Source organism: Mesoplodon mirus (genome assembly GCF_964341445.2).
Source record: "Mesoplodon mirus genome assembly, chromosome: 7".
NCBI lineage: Eukaryota > Metazoa > Chordata > Mammalia > Artiodactyla > Ziphiidae > Mesoplodon > Mesoplodon mirus.
In genome coordinates this window covers 81,743,742-81,761,876 of record NC_138983.1, presented here as the reverse complement: position 1 = coordinate 81,761,876, position 18,135 = coordinate 81,743,742, and the positions used below count along the sequence as shown (strand labels likewise).

The following is an 18,135-nucleotide window of genomic DNA, read 5'->3' as shown; positions in this document are numbered from 1 at the left end:
TTACAATGGTGTGTTAGTTTCTGCTGTATCAAAAAGTGAATCACCTATACGTATCCATATATCCCCATATCCCCTGCCTCTTGCGTCTCCCTCCCACCCTCCCTATCCCACCCCTCTAGGTAGACACACAGCACCGACCTGCTCTCCCTGTGTGATGCAGCTGCTTCCCACTAGCTATCTATTTTACCTTTGGTAGCGTGTGTGTGTATATATGTCCATGCCAAGAGAGTTGGTTTTAAATCCAGTCTGACTCTGTGAACTGCTTTCTTTATGACTGTGTTCCTACCACTTCAGAGCACGACTGCCTTTGAAATGATGCCTCACTTGTGCCGTTCTTTGGCCACCGTCTCGTCTGTCTTCCCTTTAGGCCAGTGGTTCTCAACCGGGGGTGACTCTGTCCACCCTACCCCCTCCAGGACATTTAGCAATGCCTGGGCACATTTGTGGTTGTCATAATTGCTGCTGGCGTCTAGTGGGTAGAGGACAAGGATGCTGCTAAACACCCCACGATGCATAGGGCAGTCTCCCAAACAAAGAGTTACCTGGCTCAAAAAATCAGTACCGCTGATGTTGAGAAGACAAGCTCCAGAAAAATGGGGACCATGCGGCTTTTGCTCACTATCTCCCTCCTTGTGCCCAGCATGGCACCTGGCACCGAGTGGTGCATAGTGGGCATGTTTGTTGAATGAACGAATGAAGGTTAAGTGGAAAATAGCCTCCCTCCTTTTTATTAAAGGAATCTCATTTCTGTGCAGCAGAAACCATACCCTCACAAAATTTGGCCCAACCTTCTCCTAGTTCTGGAACCTGGTGGGTGAGCATCACTTCAGACCCTTTCCAGAGACAATGCAGATAGTGTTTGCAGCTGCATCTCCCTAAGACCCCAACCAGCCAGCTGGCTGTTGGAAGCCCAACTGACTGCATGGAAAGGCCACCAGACTGAATAGGGGACGTGATCTGAACGACCACAAATAACCATAATAAGACTCCTTAAAAAATAAATTGGCTTTTAATGCTTGCCATGAGCATCTCTTAGCCCTAGCATTTGTTGGCACTACCCTGAAAACCTCTGAGATTTTAAAAAAAACAACTACAAAAATATAAAGGCCCCCAAGTGACTGTGATAGACAAGAGTGGACATATTTGTCTATGTATCTATGGAGATGAGAATAAAAGAGGGTATCTGAAGATGACAATAAACCAGGCAGATCTGCTGCAAAAAGAACCTGAGATGCTGCTCAGTGTCTTCAGCTACCCTGAGCTGCATCCTCTGTACCTCTCCAGACGCCCCCTCTTTTCCTGAGGGGAGGGTCACTAAGGAAGAGCCTGGGCTACAGGATCCAAGCACGCAGTCCCCACCCGGTCTCTGCAGGCTAGCAGACACACCACCAGGGACACACCCCTGGTGTGTCTTCAATCATTATTCTGTGACCTTGGGTGAGGTACTTGACCTCCTGAAGCCTTACTTTTTCTTATCTGTTAAATGGGGACAATAATAGTAACTATGACACAAGGCTGCTACGATGGTTCAATGACATAAGGCATGGAGCCGGCTGAGCTCAACGCCTGGCACACAGTAAGCAGTTCACAGATGTCAGCTATTCTTCCTCCTGCTCTTTCGTTTAATTACTGCCAACCTTGGAGGATTGAGAGTTAGGAGGTTTCCTGCTCTGTGGTGTCAGTGGTGGGATGAGGGCTTGTTGCCAAGGGGAAGGTCAATCTTGGAAGCAGGACCATCAGGACATGAGATCCAGCTGAGCTCCCCACCTTGAGACGGTCCCTCCACTCCCAGCCTCAGAGAAGGAAGGTTCGATTTTATCAGGAAAACCAACACATTTCTGAAGACTCACATCTCTAGAAGTGTGAGCAAATGTCTAGAAAAATTGTAGGAGAAAATGCTGGTACAGAGAGGATGGCTTTATTATGTTTTCCCAAAGCTGGTTTAGACCAGCTGCCGCAGCAAGCCACGCTGATCAGAGCTGTCCACTGTCATGTGTCAATCAAACACCCGATCAAACATCCATTTAGGATACAGGGCACCTTCAACCTAACAATCAAATTACTTCTGAAAATCCTGGAAAACACAAACTATGCTCCCTAAGAAAGGAAGGTTTTCTTGGATAATACTCTTTAAATACTGTTTGACAATAATAACTATCATCTATTAAAGTGCTCGCTATGAGCTAGGCACTGGGATAAGCACTTTACATAATGATCTCCTTTAATTTTTCCATCATCATTTTACAGCTGGGAAATTGAAGTCCCAGAAAGGTTAGGAGGCTGCCCAAGGTCACAGAGCTTGCAGAGCTGGGATTAGGACACAGGTCTCTGATTCTAGAACTTGTGTCTTCTTAATCATCATGGCTCCCTTCTGCTGCCCTTTATGTGTTCATGTTTTTCAGTTTATAGCAAAAAGCAAATGTTAGGCAAGCTCATGACATAATGTTGTACATTAGCTTGTTGAATCTTTTCTGCAGAATATAACATGTGATGTGAAAAGGAGGGCCCAGAGATTGTCCGGGCCAGCATCAGTGCAATGTTATATCATGCTGTACACGATGGGAAGCCGCCTTTCTATTCAAACATTGGATCACTGGTACGGCCAGGCACCAACCAGTCCATACAGGTGTTAGCCCATCAGGGAGGACCTGGCCTCGAACCAATGATGTATACAGTGGTGCCAGGGCACACGGCTTGTGTCTGTCCTCATGCCCACCCTCCCCACGTGTCAGTCAATGCAGAGACAAAGTTTCTTTGGTTACCGTTCGGATCTCTACTCTTGAAAAAGTTGGCAAGTCAGGTTTTGCATCCAATATTTTCCGAACATTTTTTTCCATCCCGAGGGTCTTTAAGTCTAGAAATGATTCATCCATGTGGTCCTTGTGATCTATAAAAGAAATAATTTACACTCAAAAGAAAGGCTCAGGAAGAAGTTACTGCATGTAAAAGTCACAGCTGCTATTTACTGGACACTTACCACAGGCCAGTACTAATTAGCTCACCATCCTCCCTTGGCAGGTGAGGCATCGAGGCCCAGAGAGGTGAAATGACTTGTCCAAGGCCACACAGCTCATATGAGGCTGCAGCCTCCCAGGGCGGGGGCACTGAGGGGGAACCTTCGGCCACAGGTGTGAGGATGGACTTGAACCCAGGCTTCTGTGTCCTAGCCCAGGGCTCCACCCAGCAGCAAGCTTGGTTTCTTGAAAGCCCTATTCCCTCTAAACAGGGTATTTATCCTGGGAAGTTCCCCAAGGTTGGTCCTTGCACAGCATGCGTGTATGAAAAGTTTCCACTGGGCCACAGTGAAATAAGAAAAAGAAGGACAAGGTTCTGAGTTTTTCATGAAATCCTGTTTATTTAATATCAAGGCCTGCTCTTGACTCTGAGCTCATGCCTACACATCTATTTTTTTTCCTGCCCATCTTTTTTTTATAACTATGTTTTTTTAGTTATGAAATGATGGGGATAGAAGATGGTGGTCCTGGCAAATTGGTTAGTCCCTAAAGTGAACCCTCAAGTCTGGGGCCCATGGTTCTCAGCACAGAGGGATGACTAAGCAGGAGGAAACTTACTTGACAAGCTGGCCTTCTCAAGTTCTTTAATTCGCGCACGAAGCTCAGATAAGGCCTTTTTCTGACACTGAATGACTTCCTCATGTCGGGACCCTTTGCACTTGGCTCCTAGATCACTGAAGGACTGCTCCTGTGGCCAGAATGGTGAGGACAGCAGCTTTATCAGTGATCACAATCTCACTCTCTTGTATTTGAAGAAACATGAACAAATCATGGATTAGCAGAAACCCTGTCACTTACTTAGTACCTTGGAAAATATCATTACAGGGCTTCAGCAGCGAAGGAATTTAAAAATTTCATTTCGAATACAAAGTCACATCTAGGAAGATTTCCAACTTTCCTACCTACTTAGCATCATTATAAATAAGAGATCCCCCCTATGTTCCCTCCCCATGTTTTATTTCTTTTTTTCTTCTAATGTTCTTCTAAGCTTGGGTTTCCACTTGTTGTCATTCTGGTCTCATCTCTGAACAATCACATCAAATTTGCTCCTGGAGGGGCTTTTTTTTTTTGCCTGCACCATGCGGCATGCGGGATCTTAGTTCCCTGACCGGGGATCGAAACCGCGCCCCCTGCAGCGGAAGCACAGAGTCTTAATAACTGGAACACCAGGGAAGTCCCTGGAGGGGCTTTTATTTATTTATTTTTTTTCTGCGTTACGTGGGCCTCTCACTCTTGTGGCCTCTCCGGTTGCGGAGCACAGGCTCCGGACACGCAGGCTCAGTGGCCATGGCTCACGGGCCCAGCTGCTCCGCGGCATGTGGGATCCTCCCGGACCGAGGCATGAACCGGTGTCCCCTGCATCGGCAGGCAGACTCTCAACGCACTGCGCCACCAGGGAAGCCCCAGGTGGTTCTTATCGGCCAACTTGGGGAAAACCTTCTTCTCAGACTTTGTGGCTGAAAATGTAGTCTGCAGAGCTGTGCTATCGGTACCAGCTGGGAGCTGTTCAGAAATGCAGAATCCCAGGCTCCCCCCACCCGAGACCTGCTGAGTCAGAATCTGCATTTCAACAACATCCCCATATGATCCGTGGACACCTTTGAGTTGAGAGGTGCCACTGTAAAGTATCCTCTAATTGGCTGGTTTCTGGAAAAGTAAGTAGCAGTTTTGGCCATGTGTTTCCCCTGATATGCATGAAGAGAAAGACTGAAATACTATTGGTTGGTCTTGCACACACTTAGACACAAACCAGGAGCCGCAGTAACGACTGGGATTTGTATCAATAAAATCAGCTGCGGTATATAAACAAAGTACCATTTCTAGACATTTCAATAACCTTGCCTCTTCAAGTTGATCTTCAAGTTGATCTCTGAGTTTTAGGATTCAAGCTTCATGTTAATTCCTCCTACATCATTCACCCTCTTTAATTAATTTAGTTCCCAACAAGGAGTTGCTGAGATTCCTCCATCTAAGTACATGCCCTCTGTTTCTCATAGGAAAGCCCATTTCATCAGTTTCCAGTAGTAAAGAGAAGGACGGGGACCACCTTACCGATTCCTCTGCCATTAGCCGCTTGACTCTGGCTTTCAGCTTCTCCTCTTGCTGCGGTCTTTCCTCGGTCAGCTTCTCCTTCTCTGCCAGATGCTGCTGTAACTCTTCTTGCAGCAAATACTGCTGAGTTTCCCGAGAACTGTTGATCTTCATCTGAAATGAGGGGAAGGGGAACTGCAGCTGATGGGGGACAGGACTAACGCAGGAGTCATTTCCACTACCTTTGGGGGCGGGACAAAGGTTCACGAAACTTTCTTCAAAACACAGAAAAATGATGCTTAGCTTAGTAACTAATAGCGAAGTAGTAGAGCATCGTGGTTAAAAGCTCAGACTCTAGATCTAGATAGAATCTCAGCTCTAGTTCTTTCTAGACACTTCTTCGTATAGAAAATAAGTGGGTGAACTAAGGCAGGCCGTCTTCCTCCTCATTCATCCCTGCCGGCCGCTTGGGTGCGGGATTCCGTGGAGAGCATGGGCCCGTGAAGGGGCTCTGCAGCACGCCTACCTGACCTACTGCCCTTTCCAAATTGGCTTTAATGAGGTTTGCTCTGTTCCTCATTTCTTTCAGCTGAAGCAATTTCCTTCTGGAATCCTGCCGAAGCTTCTCTTCAACCTGAAAGGATGATGAAACCGAGGGCTTGCTGCTAATGTGATCATCATGCCCTCTGGGGAAACTCTTCTAGGGGGGCTAATGGCAGTGGGGGAGTCCCTGAGGGGTAGGGACAGCTGCAGCCCAGCAGCAGGGGTCACAGGCATGCACAGGGTGGAGGCAAACTCACAGGGAGTTGCCCCCTATGGGAAAGGGCCGAGCTCTGCACCCGGGCCTCAAGTATGTTCTACCGCACACTCCCATCCCAGCTCGGTCCCTAACCAGCCGTACGACACTCGGAAAGTTACTTCACTGCTCCGTGACTCAGTGTCCTCATCCGTCCAATGGGGATGATGATACTAGTATCACTGCATAGAGTTATTGTGGGGATTCGATGTTTGGAATAGTGCTTAAGGGCTCTGTGAGTGTGTTAAGTACTGTTGTAACCTATGAAAGGTGGACGGGAATGTCCGCCGTACAGTCTCGTTCTAATAACTCGTGATGGGTACTTGGAAATGTTATGATTGGGTTTATTATCATAACTGTTTGTCGTTACCACTTTGAGCACACTCACTGGTGGTAACCGCTCTGGAGGCTTGCCAAAGCAATGTCTATTAAGAATTGCAGCCTGCCAAGGAAGGCCTTTAAAGTGGAGAAGCTTGCCTACTTTTCCCCCCTTGCTTGGGTAACAGTCAACACACGGTAAGCTTGGGCGTGCTCCACGCTACCCTTGGCTGGCCAGTGTAGGCCTCGCAGCTGCTCAGTTCTTGGATGCACCTGCTGAGCCCTGGGCCCTGGCACTAACAGGAAATGAGGCAAACTCTCGTAAATAAATGGAAAGTTTTTGTGCTGAAACAAATTCACAGGCTGTGTTTTTAGGGATCTGAAGAGGGGGATCACAGGGATGTAATAAAAGACCCAGAAAAGCCCTTAAGAGCTTTCTTCTGAGTAGTGTGGTCCAGTGGAAGAGCCTCTACCCAGCTCCGTTACCTTGGAAAAGTCATCTAAGCTCTCTGGGCCTTAGTTTTCTCCCAGGTCTAAACATGCTCTGACTTTTATGTCAGCAGCCTTTTTCATATGCTGCAAAAGCCAAGTCCAGCCTTGGACTCTGCCCTTATCTGTGCTCTGCATGAACAGCCCCCGTTCCCGTCCCCAAGCCTCAGAGTCACCTTCAACAGCCGCCCTGCTCCCTCTCTCACACTCGGGGGTCTCACGCCTGTCCTCCAACCCCTCTCACATGCAAGCTGGACTGTGACAAGTGGCCTCCTCGCCTCGAGTTTAGATTCTTCCAGTGCAATCTTAACGGTACTGTGAGAGTTACCCAGCTGTAAGGCAGCTCTGTCCAACAGAACTTTCTGCAATGATACAGGTACTCTGAGCGAGGCTGTGTTGTCTAATATGGCAGCCACCAGGCACATCTGGGGATCGAGCACTCGAAATGGGGATGGTGTGATGGAGGAACTGAACTAAAAATTTTAGTTAATTTTCATTAATTTCAGTGTAAACAGTAGCATGTGGCTGTTTGCTACGCCAGGGTCACTGAAGTCAGACGAACCTGGAGTCAGACAAAACCGACTGTGCCATTGGGCTAGTTACTTTACTAGTAACTAGTAGCCTTGACTTTCTCATCTGTAAAATGGAGAGGATGATTTCTAGATCACAGCGCTGTTGTGAAGATGAAGAGATGAAATGTTCAAGGTAACTCCTAGTACGTGAGAAATTGTAACTACCATTTTCACCCTGATTACTGTCCACGAATGTCATTGCATCAGTCACTTGTTCAGAAGCCTTAGTAGCTCCCCACTGCCTGTGTGGTACAGAGCCCAAGCACCTGAACTAAGGCAAAACACCAAGCCAGGGATTCAAGAAGCCCCTACGAACTCAACGAGGTAAATAAAACTGAATCCACACCTAGATAAACCATAATAAAACTGCTGGAAATCAAGGGAAAAGACAATCTTAAAAGCAACCGGAGAAAAAGACAGATTATGCAAAGGTACAACAGTTAGGCTTACAGATGACTTCTAAATAGAAATAATAGGAGCCACAAGACAATAGTGACATATCTAATGCTGTATCTAATGTGCTGAAAGAAAAGAATTGCCATTGTAGAATTCAATACGCAGTCAAATGTGTTTTAAGAGTGAAGGTTAAATATACATCTCCAGACAGACACACAGGCACATTTGAGAATTTGTCATCAGCAGAGCCACAATGAGGGAAAACATTAAAGGGTATTCTTCAGACACAAGAAAAATGAACCCAGGTGGGTGATCAGAGATGCAGAAAAGACAAGCAACAGTAAGGGTAATGTGTGGATATGATACTGACTATAGAAAAACACTAATAATGTCTTGTGGGGTTTTAAGTATCAAGAGAAGTTTAGAAAATTACAGCAATGGCTTATAAATCTGGAGGGGGTAAGTGAAGTTAAGGTGTTTGAAACTCATTGCACTGTCAAGGAGAAGGGCATCATTATCAACTACTATTGCCTCTTGGTAAGTTAAGAATGCAGGGCTTCCCTGGTGGTGCAGTGGTGGAGAGTCCGCCTGCCGATGCAGGGGACATGGGTTCGTGTTCCGGTCCGGAAGGATCCCACATGCCACGGAGCGGCTGGGCCCGTGAGCCATGGCCGCTGAGCCTGTGCATCCGGAGCCTGTGCTCCACTACGGGAGAGGCCACAACAGTGAGAGGCCCGCGTACCGCAAAAAAAAAAAAAAAAAAAAAAGAATGCATATTGTAGTCTTCAGGATGACTACTAAGAGAATAGTAGAAGAGTGAAAAACTTAATTAATGTGTGATTTTGGTGAGTCAAGGATGAATGCTATTGTCTTACTATTACTAAGAGAATAGTAAAAAAGTGAAATATTTCCAAGCTAATAGAGGGGGAAAGTGGAATAAGAGAAAACCATCCACTCAGAAGGAGGCAAGAAAGGAGAGAAAAAGGAACATACCACAGATGGTACATCTGGTATTGAGCAAGAAGGTAGATTTAAATCCCAGTACACGAGTAATTACATAATATAAATGGACTAAAAGTCAAAGATTGTCAAACTGGATTTTGTAAAAATGATACGCTATCTGAAGGCATATGTCTAAACCTTAAGACAAAAATTGACAGAGAACATATGAAAAAGATATGGTATGAAAACTCTAACCAACAGAAAGCCAGTGGTGAAGCTAAATGACAAAGGAGACATTAAGGGAGAAACACTACTAGAGATGAAAAGGGATATTTCATGATGATCTAAAGTTTTGCTCTACAGGAAGTATTAGGATTCTAAATTTATATGCACCTAGTAACACAGCCTCAAAATATATAAAGCAAAAATCGTTCATATTAAAAGAAGAAACACACAAATGACAAACATGTTGAGATTTTTAAAAACATTCTCAATGATGGAACAAAAAGACAAAAAAAAATCAATATGAGAATTTAAGTTGGATCAACATCATTGGCAAACTTGATTTAATGGATCAATTCTTTCTTAGATAATTTCACAATTAAGATCTGAAGGCAGTCTAGGGTTGTGGTTACACACAGGAGCTTTGGAGTCAGGCAGACCTGGATTCAAGTTCTGCCACAACTACTTTATGCAAGTGAACTTGGATAACTTCCTTCACCTCTGTGAGCCCCAGTTTTCCCGACTGTAAAGTGGGGTTAATACCAGTATAGACCGCATGGGGTCATTGTGAGGATGAACAGAGATGATGCAGGTGGAGTGCTGGCCCCAGAGTGGTTCCCAGGCCGACCTGTCCCTGCCATACCTTGCTCTTTTCCCACAGCGTCATAGAGATCAGGCTCTGCTCGGTACTGCTCCTTTTCAGCTCCACCCTGAGCTTCCTCATTTCTTTTTCCATGTCATGGATTTGCTGAAAGAGTTCCAACAACAGGGAAGTCAACTTCACAACTCATTTCATCCGGTTCATTAAGGCAGAAACCTAGTCTGGGATTCGCTTAACTCCTTCCCTTGGGGGACAATTCCACGTATTTGAGGCAAAGTAGACTTTCTTTCAACGGATGCAATGAAAGGGCTGGGTGAGGGAAAATTTGAGTTTCTTTTGAAGATCAGCATGGATCCTGGATTAAACAGTACAAGATACCTATCCACTCATTAGAGTCTCTTTCCTTGGGGCACATTTTTGAGTTCAATCTAAATAAGGGCTGTTTGGAAGACACAATGGGCACAGTTTGGAAGAAAAGAACAATGACATTTTTCTTTTTTCTCATTTGAGGCAGAGAAGTGTGCTCCTGACAGAGAGAAGAACACATGTCTCCTGCTCCCGTCCCAGGCACCGTCCTTCCCAACGGATGGAAAACGTATGCCTGGTGATGTGCACGAGGGTTCGGGCCGGTACAGGGGGTGAACATTTACATTGAGTGGTCATCTTTTCATTGTATTCATTTTTATGTTCACCTTCCATACAAGGCCAGTGATACATTTGCTTTTTATTTTGTTTTTATGAATTGTTGTAAAATTGAATGTATTTAAGTAAAAATACTTCAAGAAGAGTTGTGTTAATAACAGTGCTCAGGGCTGTGATAAAACTTGTGACAGTGGATCATGAAAGTCTGGGCATCACAAGTCCAGGGGTAGGGACCACGGTGAATTTCTAGCAGCATACGGTGGCCACCTCCCGTCCCTTTCCCCAGGGGAAACCTGATGAGGGGCCTTGAGCCAACTGCCCAGAAAATCTGGGGAGAGTGTGTTTTCCATGGTCTTTTCACCCATCTCTTTGAGGCCAGCAAATCAAAGAATTAGGAGACTACATTAACAGACAAACACCCAGAAAGCCCCAGAGCTTGTGCTAGCTAATGGGCCAAGGAACCCCTCCAAAACCCTCAAGGCCACAATCTAGGCTTTCAGTGGACACCTAGGGGTCAGGAGGTTCAACGCACGGTTTTGCAGAGTTTTAACTCTTTCTCTTGGGCTTCCCACTTCTCCTTCTGGGCATCTTCCTTCTGTAACTCTTCTTTCAGCACTGAGCACTGTGGAGAAAAAGGACAAGGCCACGGGGGCTTGGCTGGGGGTCCCAAGTACCTGTGTTCATGCCCAGGAGTGTTTCCTGTTGTATAACCCAATCACACCTCTGAATTCTGAGAGGCGAGACCATTTGTGTGATGGGAGCATGGGATCCTGCAGTCGTTCCCAGTTCACCCCTCTCCTGAGTTCTGAGGAATAGAGCATCTAAGTTCCTCTTCAAAAGCCAGCAAACTTCACTGCAGGGGAAATCCAGCTTTGTAGAGTCTGGGGACTTAGGGTGCAGGAATTGGGATGTTTTCACGCTGTGACCAGTGAGGGCGGAGGGGGCTGAGCCAGTGAGCTCAGGTCCATCTTAGGGCTATTGTGCAGGTTGCATCTCAAAGAAACAACTGCCCCGACTGGTGTGGAGGGGTAAACGGAGCTGTCTTGCCCGAGGGCGGCTTGGCAACAGGCATTAAGGGCATAAGGATGGATGTGCCTTCTTTTGACCCAGCAATTCCCACTTTAGGAATGTACCTTAAGGACAATGACTGGAGAAATAAGTAAATCTGTAGTTTCAAGGATGCTCTTCACAGAATTGTCAGTAACAGTGGAAGAAAAAAAAAAAAGAGGAAACAACCCAAGTGTTGTTTATAACAGCAGACCACTTTATAACACTGGGTACATCCAGGAGAAAGTATGTAGCTTTTAAGACGAATGATAAGAGCGTTGATTTATTAGCACGGGAAAATAGTAAGCATTTAAAAATTTTAAAAATGTGCATAGTATAAATTAACTATAAAATGATTGATTGATTGATTTCTAGGCAATATATAGAAATAAGACTGGAAGAACATACATGAAAATATTAACACTTATTTCTGAAGGTAGCATTTCCTCTCCTCTCTTTTTATTTTTTCTTCTCAATGTCATCTACTTATTTTTCTAAAATTAACACACATGATGTATGTCATTAAAAAAAAGGCATCTCAAATGTTCACAAGAGCAGTACCCTTGGTGATGACGAGCCCTTGTGCTATTGGCCAGCACAGTCTAGAGGAGAAGGGACCTCATTCCAAGGTCAACGAGGAAGGGGAAACGGGGACATAAATCATCCAAATGCACTTCAGGAGGTAGAAGAGCCAAGCAGGTGCTGTCTTTGCAGATTCCTTGTACTTAGCACCAGCTCTGCATCCCCTTCCCGTCCCCAACACACACACACACACACACACACACACACCACATTAAACAGCTATAGCACATGCCTGGGAAGTCACCCTGCTTGGGAGAAACGAATGCAGAGGGCTTGGCCAGGCAGCTGACCCGGGGCAGAGGCAGAAGAGCACAACGAAAACCAGCCTCCCACTTCTCAGAAAACGATTTTGTCATCCCCATTTCACAGTTGGGGAAATGGAGGCCAAATAAGTTACAATAAAAGAAAGCTCTGGGATGGGACCCTGGTCTGTCTGATCCCAAAGCTCGTGCAGTGCCTTTCACCAGCTCCAAACTGGGTATGGTACTACGTACCAGGTATTACTTACTGTGCCTTTTCCTTGGAACCTCAAGATCTGTTCTGACCCCACCCCCATGCAGACCTAGCTATCGGGTAGCCTCTGGGAATCTCTGACTTGCCACCTGAGATGAAAGCTTTGAGGTTTTACCTTGACTCACAGAAACAGGCACATCATGCAAATACTGAGAAATCTTATCCTATAGAGTCAGGATTCTAAAGTTAGCATTGAAGGCAAGATTTGCAAATAGTCAAAGTTACATGTAAAAAGCTCTTTGCTTGCCTACCACGTTCATCTTCCATAGAGACATTCCACACACTAAAGTCTAAGGAAGAAATGAGCGTCTGCGTGTTTGCATCTGGATCTTCAGACGTTCTGCTGTGAAGACAGTTATGAGAACCAGCGGTGCTGGGACCACGATGCAGCCGTGTGGTCATCCTTGCTCACAGAGAGATCGTATTCTGTTTAATGTTAAACTTTGTACTGGCAGTATATGCTCATAGGTGTGTTTGTTGCTGGGATTAAACAAACTCATTTATAATAGGGGTTAGAAAATGTTTGCTGGATTTGAAAATCTATTATGCTTCTTCTGAGCCACATACACGCTGTCCTTTGAAAGGCTTCAGAGAAGTTGGCCACCTGCCCAGCAGCTACCCTCCCTGTGTCCTTGGGCACTGGCCTCATCTCACCACCGTGTGTCATGTGACTCCACTGTGTCTGCTTTTCGCAGCTACAATTTGCTGATGACCCGACACTCACTCTGGAGCTGAGGGCTTCGAGCTGGTGATCCTTTTCTTTGTTCTCACTTTTCAGTTGATTCACCTCCTGTTGTAGTTGTTGAACTTGACCATCCTTTACTAACACGTCTCTTTGCAAAGATGACACCATCTCTGTAAAAGAACCAAACCAAACCAAAACAAAAGACTCATGGAGGTCAAAGAGGCAAGAAGGATTCTTGGCAACACCATGGCTCTCAGCCAACGTTCGGACAAGACGTTCAAAACCCGGGCCACCACCGGTGCCCGCCTAGAACTGGGGGGCTTTTTGCAAGGGTCCCAGAGCAGGAAAGGGAATGAGAGCAAAGTCCACGGAACAGGGTTTGAGGCTTCAGTGAGAATAAGGGGCAGTCAGCACCAGCGAGAGGAGAAGCCTTTGGGGGCCCCTTGTGGGCACAGGCCAGGCAAAGCCGGGAGGAGAGGCCACACCATGGGCCTGGGGAACAAAGGCCCAGCACAGGGAAGGTCCAGGAATTCTTCTCCAGAGGCCAGGAGACGGGCGTGTGGCAGAGGGAACTGCTGGACACTATTGATGGGGTGGGTGGTTGGTTTCTCAGTCCTCTGAGTTTGGACCCCTCTCTACCACTTATTAGCTTGGTGGTCTTGGACAAGCTATTTCACCTCCCACTGTCTGTCCCACACAGAGTTATTGTAAGGGTCAAATGATGCGGTATGTCCCAAGAACACAAAGTGGCTAAATTATGTTTGTTCCATGGCGCCTATGATTTTTCTCGGCAGCCAGCTTCCAAAATGGGCCCAATGATCCCTACCACCTAGAATTCATGCCTTGTGTAGCCCCTCCCACCCTGAATAGGGCTGCCATGGGTAACCAATATGATACTCTGGAAATGACGGACTGTTTCCTCTCAGGCTGGGTCATAAAACACACTGTGGCCTCCTCTTTGCTCTCTCTCCAATCATTCACTCTGGGGGAAGCCAACTGCTGTGTCGTGACGACACTCAAACAGCCCTAGAGAGAAGCATGTGTGCTGAGGGACTAAGGCCTCCAGCCAATAGCCACATGAGCAGCCATTTTGAAGGGGGATCCTCCGGCTCCCCCCGAGGCTTTAATTTTTTTTTTTTTTTTCTTTTTTTTTGCGGTATGCGGGCCTCTCACTGTTGTGGCCTCTCCCGTTGCGGAGCACAGGCTCCGGACGCGCAGGCCCAGCGGCCATGGCTCACGGGCCCAGCCGCTCCGCGGCATATGGGATCCTCCCAGACCGGGGCACGAACCCGTATCCCCTGCATCGGCAGGCGGACTCTCAACCACTGCGCCACCAGGGAGGCCCTCCCCCCGAGGCTTTAGATGACATGACTGATGCCCCAGCCGACATCTTGACTGCAACTCATGAGAACTAAGTCACCCCCCCCTCAAATTCCTGAACTACAGAAACTGGGGGAGATAATAAATATTGGTTGGGGTTTTATCCATTACATTTTGGGGTAACTTGTTATGCAGCAATAGATAACTACTCCATTACTGTAGTATCATTTTTTTAAAACATCTTTATTGGAGTATAATTGCTTTACAATGGTGTGTTAGTTTCTGCTTTATAACCAAGTGAATCAGTTATGCATATACATATCTCCCCATATCTCTTCCCTCTTGCATTGTAGTATCATTTTGAATAAAAGTGGGAAGAAGGGTGCATAAATGCAGTGGTATTGGGTTATCTCCTACGGTTCTTTTCTTAAAAGAACATCAGGCCCAGTTTTAGTGGTAGGTTTCAATCAAGAATGTCTATGAAATAAAGCACAAAATGCTCCAGAATTTCATTTTAAAAATGAGCTTTGCCTCCAGGACACAGTTCAGTTACTTGGAAATCCCTCTGGGGCTTGCCACACTTTGAGTGGGTCCAGCCCATCTCAAGCATTATCCCAACCCAGGTCTGTCCGACTCCCTGATCGGAGAAGGTGGGATCTGAGACAGGCTTGATGCTTGGATGAGGTTTCACTGGCCGACATACGGGAGGAAGGTGAGGACCAGCGAGTTCATCCTTCCATTCCTGGTGCCCAGAACAGCACCTAGCCTGGGGGAGGTGCTCAGAAAATATCTGAGGACATCCCAAGTGAGGGAGGAGAATAAGCAGAGACCTGGGGGCAGCAGGGGGTGGGGCTGGGTGTGATTAAGTTGCAGAGTGAGGCAGAAGAAAAGCACAGATTCATACAGAGATGGGGATTCACGTGCGACTCAATGCTGTGCCTGGCTTCTACAGCTGTGGGCATGTTTCCTGCTACGCGCTGGCTGCCTTCAGAGTGATGTGCCCCTCCGAGGCTCACTGCCTCCTCCCTGTCACCTGCTTCTCTCCCTCCCCTCGTCTGTGAGTGGTCCCATCCTCTTCAGGTCTCTAGGCATGTCAGTTTCGGCTTAAAAAACTCCACTGGATTCCCAACACCCTTGGAATAAAAACCCAGACCCCCCGACCCTGCCCAGCCCCACAATCCTCTGTTCACTCCACGCAGCCTCGCTTGCCCTTGGCTTGTCCTTGCCCACCTGAAACAGGTCCTCTCTAAAAGAAGGACATAGCCGTGGAGGATACAGCATAAACTGGTTAGAATCGGCTAGGTCCAACGGGGCGTAAGATTCGACTTCCAGGGGAACTGGAGCCCCATTACAGGCTCATTGTAATACATGAGCAAAATGACACACGCACCAGCACCAGGACTGTTCCGAGGCTGAGCATAAAGGTCAAAAAGTGGGTGGTGGGGCTTCCCTGGTGGCGCGGTGGTTGAGAGTCCGCCTGCCGATGCAGGGGACATGGGTTCGTGCCCCGGTCCGGGAAGATCCCACATGCCGTGGAGCGGATGGGCCCGTGAGCCATGGCCACTGAGCCTGCGTGTCCAGAGCCTGTGCTCCGCAACGGGAGAGACCACAACAGCGAGAGGCCCGCGTACAGAAAAAAAAAAAAAAAAAAAGTGGGTGTTGGCCCAATTCCTGGAAATCCCCGCCTCTTCCCCAAAACATTAGAGTTGTCCCAATCCTCCCACTCATTAGCCTATAAAATTACCCAGCCCATAAAAACTAACCGCCCCATATTTGGGGGCCTCTAGCCTTCTGAGATGGCCCACACTCTGTCTGTGGAGTGTGTTTCTCTCTAAAGAAATCCACTTCTTACTTTGTCTCTCACTGAATTCTTTCTGCGATGAGACATAAAGAACCTGAGCTTTAGTAAGTCCCGAGACCAGATGCATGATCTCGATTAAAAGATAGTGGGTTCTGACTGGGTTCGAGTCCCAGCCCACGGGTTCAAGTCCCACCTGAGTTCCATGGTTGCACACCCACTAAGCTGGTCCCCCTTGGCCTCCCCCCTTGAAGCGCTGGCCACCACGACACACAGTTTATTTTCTCCACAGCACCACTGCTCTCTGAAGTGGGCTTGTTTATTCATCCGTTTACTTTTATTGTCTGTCACCCCCTCCCAAATCTGTGAGTACAGGAATCTGACTGTCTTGCTTGGCTCTCCCTCCCCGGAGCCTGGAACGGGGCCTGACACCTAGAAGGAGCTCAAGAAACATGTGGAAGCAATGAAGGAATCCAGGGAATCAAAGCTCAGTCACAGCTGTGCGTTGGCTGCCCCTCTCCCAACCCAAGCCCTTTATCAGGGAACCACCTCTGATCAAATTAGAAAATGGTTTCCTTTGGGCCCAAGTGCACTTGGCTGAAATGGGTGAGACTATGGGTGCCTTAAAGGAGTGACCCCATTTTGTCCATGCTCTAGTTTGCACTCAGGCTGCTTTGTGGAACCACCCAAGCCACAAGGCGACCTGTGTTCTCCCTGGTGGGGCCAGTGCTCAGGAGACCTTGTAGCCAAGAGATACCATTCTCTCAAATATTTACCAGGCCCTGCCCTCGGAACTGGGTGGCAAGAAACCTCCACTGAGGGAGAACTCTAATGCACCGACACGGGTGATCCCTGAGGCTGCACCCGTGTCACGGGCACAGGTGCGCTGGTTGACTGGTGATGTCTGCAGCGGGAGGGCAGAAGCTCTGGGGCCTGAATGCAGAAGGGCCTCACCTGACGTGATTGCGGCGTCCCTCCTTAAGTTCTCGGCCTCGTGCTTCAGGGAGGTGATTTCCAGGGTCTGGCTCAGCACCTGGTTGTAGCCTTGCTGTAGGGCACTGATCTGTGGAAGGAGGCAACACACAGTCAGAGGGGGCCAGCCAGGCCTGCAGGACACGCCGGTACTTCTCCAACATTGGGCAAAGAGTCGGGCTGATCTTGGATCGGGGTGTTGGGGAAACCAAGGTTTTCCGTTGTCACTAGTGGAAGGGGCAGGAGGGGCCTGTTCCTTCAGTGACCACCATGTCATCGGTCCTCAAGACACGAACCTTATCTTTGTGGCCACCCAGGGGCTCCGGTGCTGCTGTCTTCCTATGACCTGTGGGTTTTCATCCATAAATAGACCAGCTGTTGGTTCCAGATCATCCAGCACTGACTGGATGCACAGCAAAGTTCAAGAGCCGGGAGCAGGTTATGAAATGAATTCCCTCTAATGAGAATAGAGGGTAGTTTATACCTCACAGAACACTCCAGAGTTTACAGAGCCCGTTCACACATGCTACACTGATACTCGTCACAGCGTTGCTGAAGGCTGACGTTCCCATTAATGTGCCCATTTTGCAAGGGAGCCAGGTTGAGACTCAGAGAGGCGAGGCCCCCTGCTCGGGATCACGTGGCTGGTCAGACGTGGAGTCTGATTCAAACCCAGTCTTTAGTTGCCTGGTTCCTCCTTCCCAGGTGGCTCTAGGAATGAGCGTGAGAAGTTGGAGGCTGTAAAGCATGGCATGGACTCGGGAGCCGGACTGTGGCCTTCAAGTCCTGTCTCTGCCAGTTAACGGGCTTTGTGAGCACAAGGAGGACACCATATTCTGTTTCCTTTTGTTCAGTCTGCACGCGGGGTGATGGTAGTCCCAACCTGATAGGATTGTTAGAAGTATTTTAATAAGTTAACATGTGTACAGGTGCTCAGATCATGCCTGGCACACGGCACAGGGGGATGAGCTATGACGGTCCTCTCCTCTGACTACCCACGGGGTGTTTTCTTTCTTTTGTTTTGGGTTTATTTTGGTTTTTTTTTGCTGTATGCGGGCCTCTCACAGTTGTGGCCTCTCCCATTGCAGAGCACAGGCTCCGGTCGCGCAGGCTCAGCGACCATGGCTCAGGGGCCCAGCCACTCCGCGGCATGTGGTATCTTTCCGGACCGGGGCACGAACCCGTGTCCCCTGCA

General features: G+C 47.7%; 2 protein-coding genes across 2 annotated transcripts in view; one reads left to right on the top strand and one right to left on the bottom strand.

Moving 5' to 3' along the window:
• The window catches only part of LOC309808830 (forkhead-associated domain-containing protein 1-like), a gene marked incomplete at both ends in the record, with an annotated part of 1,104,685 nt that overhangs the window by 237,686 nt on the left and 848,864 nt on the right, over positions 1-18,135 (top strand). The gene's annotated exons all lie outside the window — the stretch shown is intronic.
• Positions 1-18,135, bottom strand: part of LOC309808006 (forkhead-associated domain-containing protein 1-like) — a gene marked incomplete at both ends in the record, with an annotated part of 84,571 nt that overhangs the window by 9,812 nt on the left and 56,624 nt on the right. The window contains 7 exons of the mRNA XM_082628015.1: positions 2,763-2,887; positions 3,573-3,696; positions 5,578-5,679; positions 9,424-9,528; positions 10,556-10,645; positions 12,890-13,020; positions 16,923-17,031. Coding sequence (XP_082484141.1) covers positions 2,763-2,887; positions 3,573-3,696; positions 5,578-5,679; positions 9,424-9,528; positions 10,556-10,645; positions 12,890-13,020; positions 16,923-17,031 — 786 coding nt within the window. The remainder of the gene's footprint in view (positions 1-2,762; positions 2,888-3,572; positions 3,697-5,577; positions 5,680-9,423; positions 9,529-10,555; positions 10,646-12,889; positions 13,021-16,922; positions 17,032-18,135) is intronic.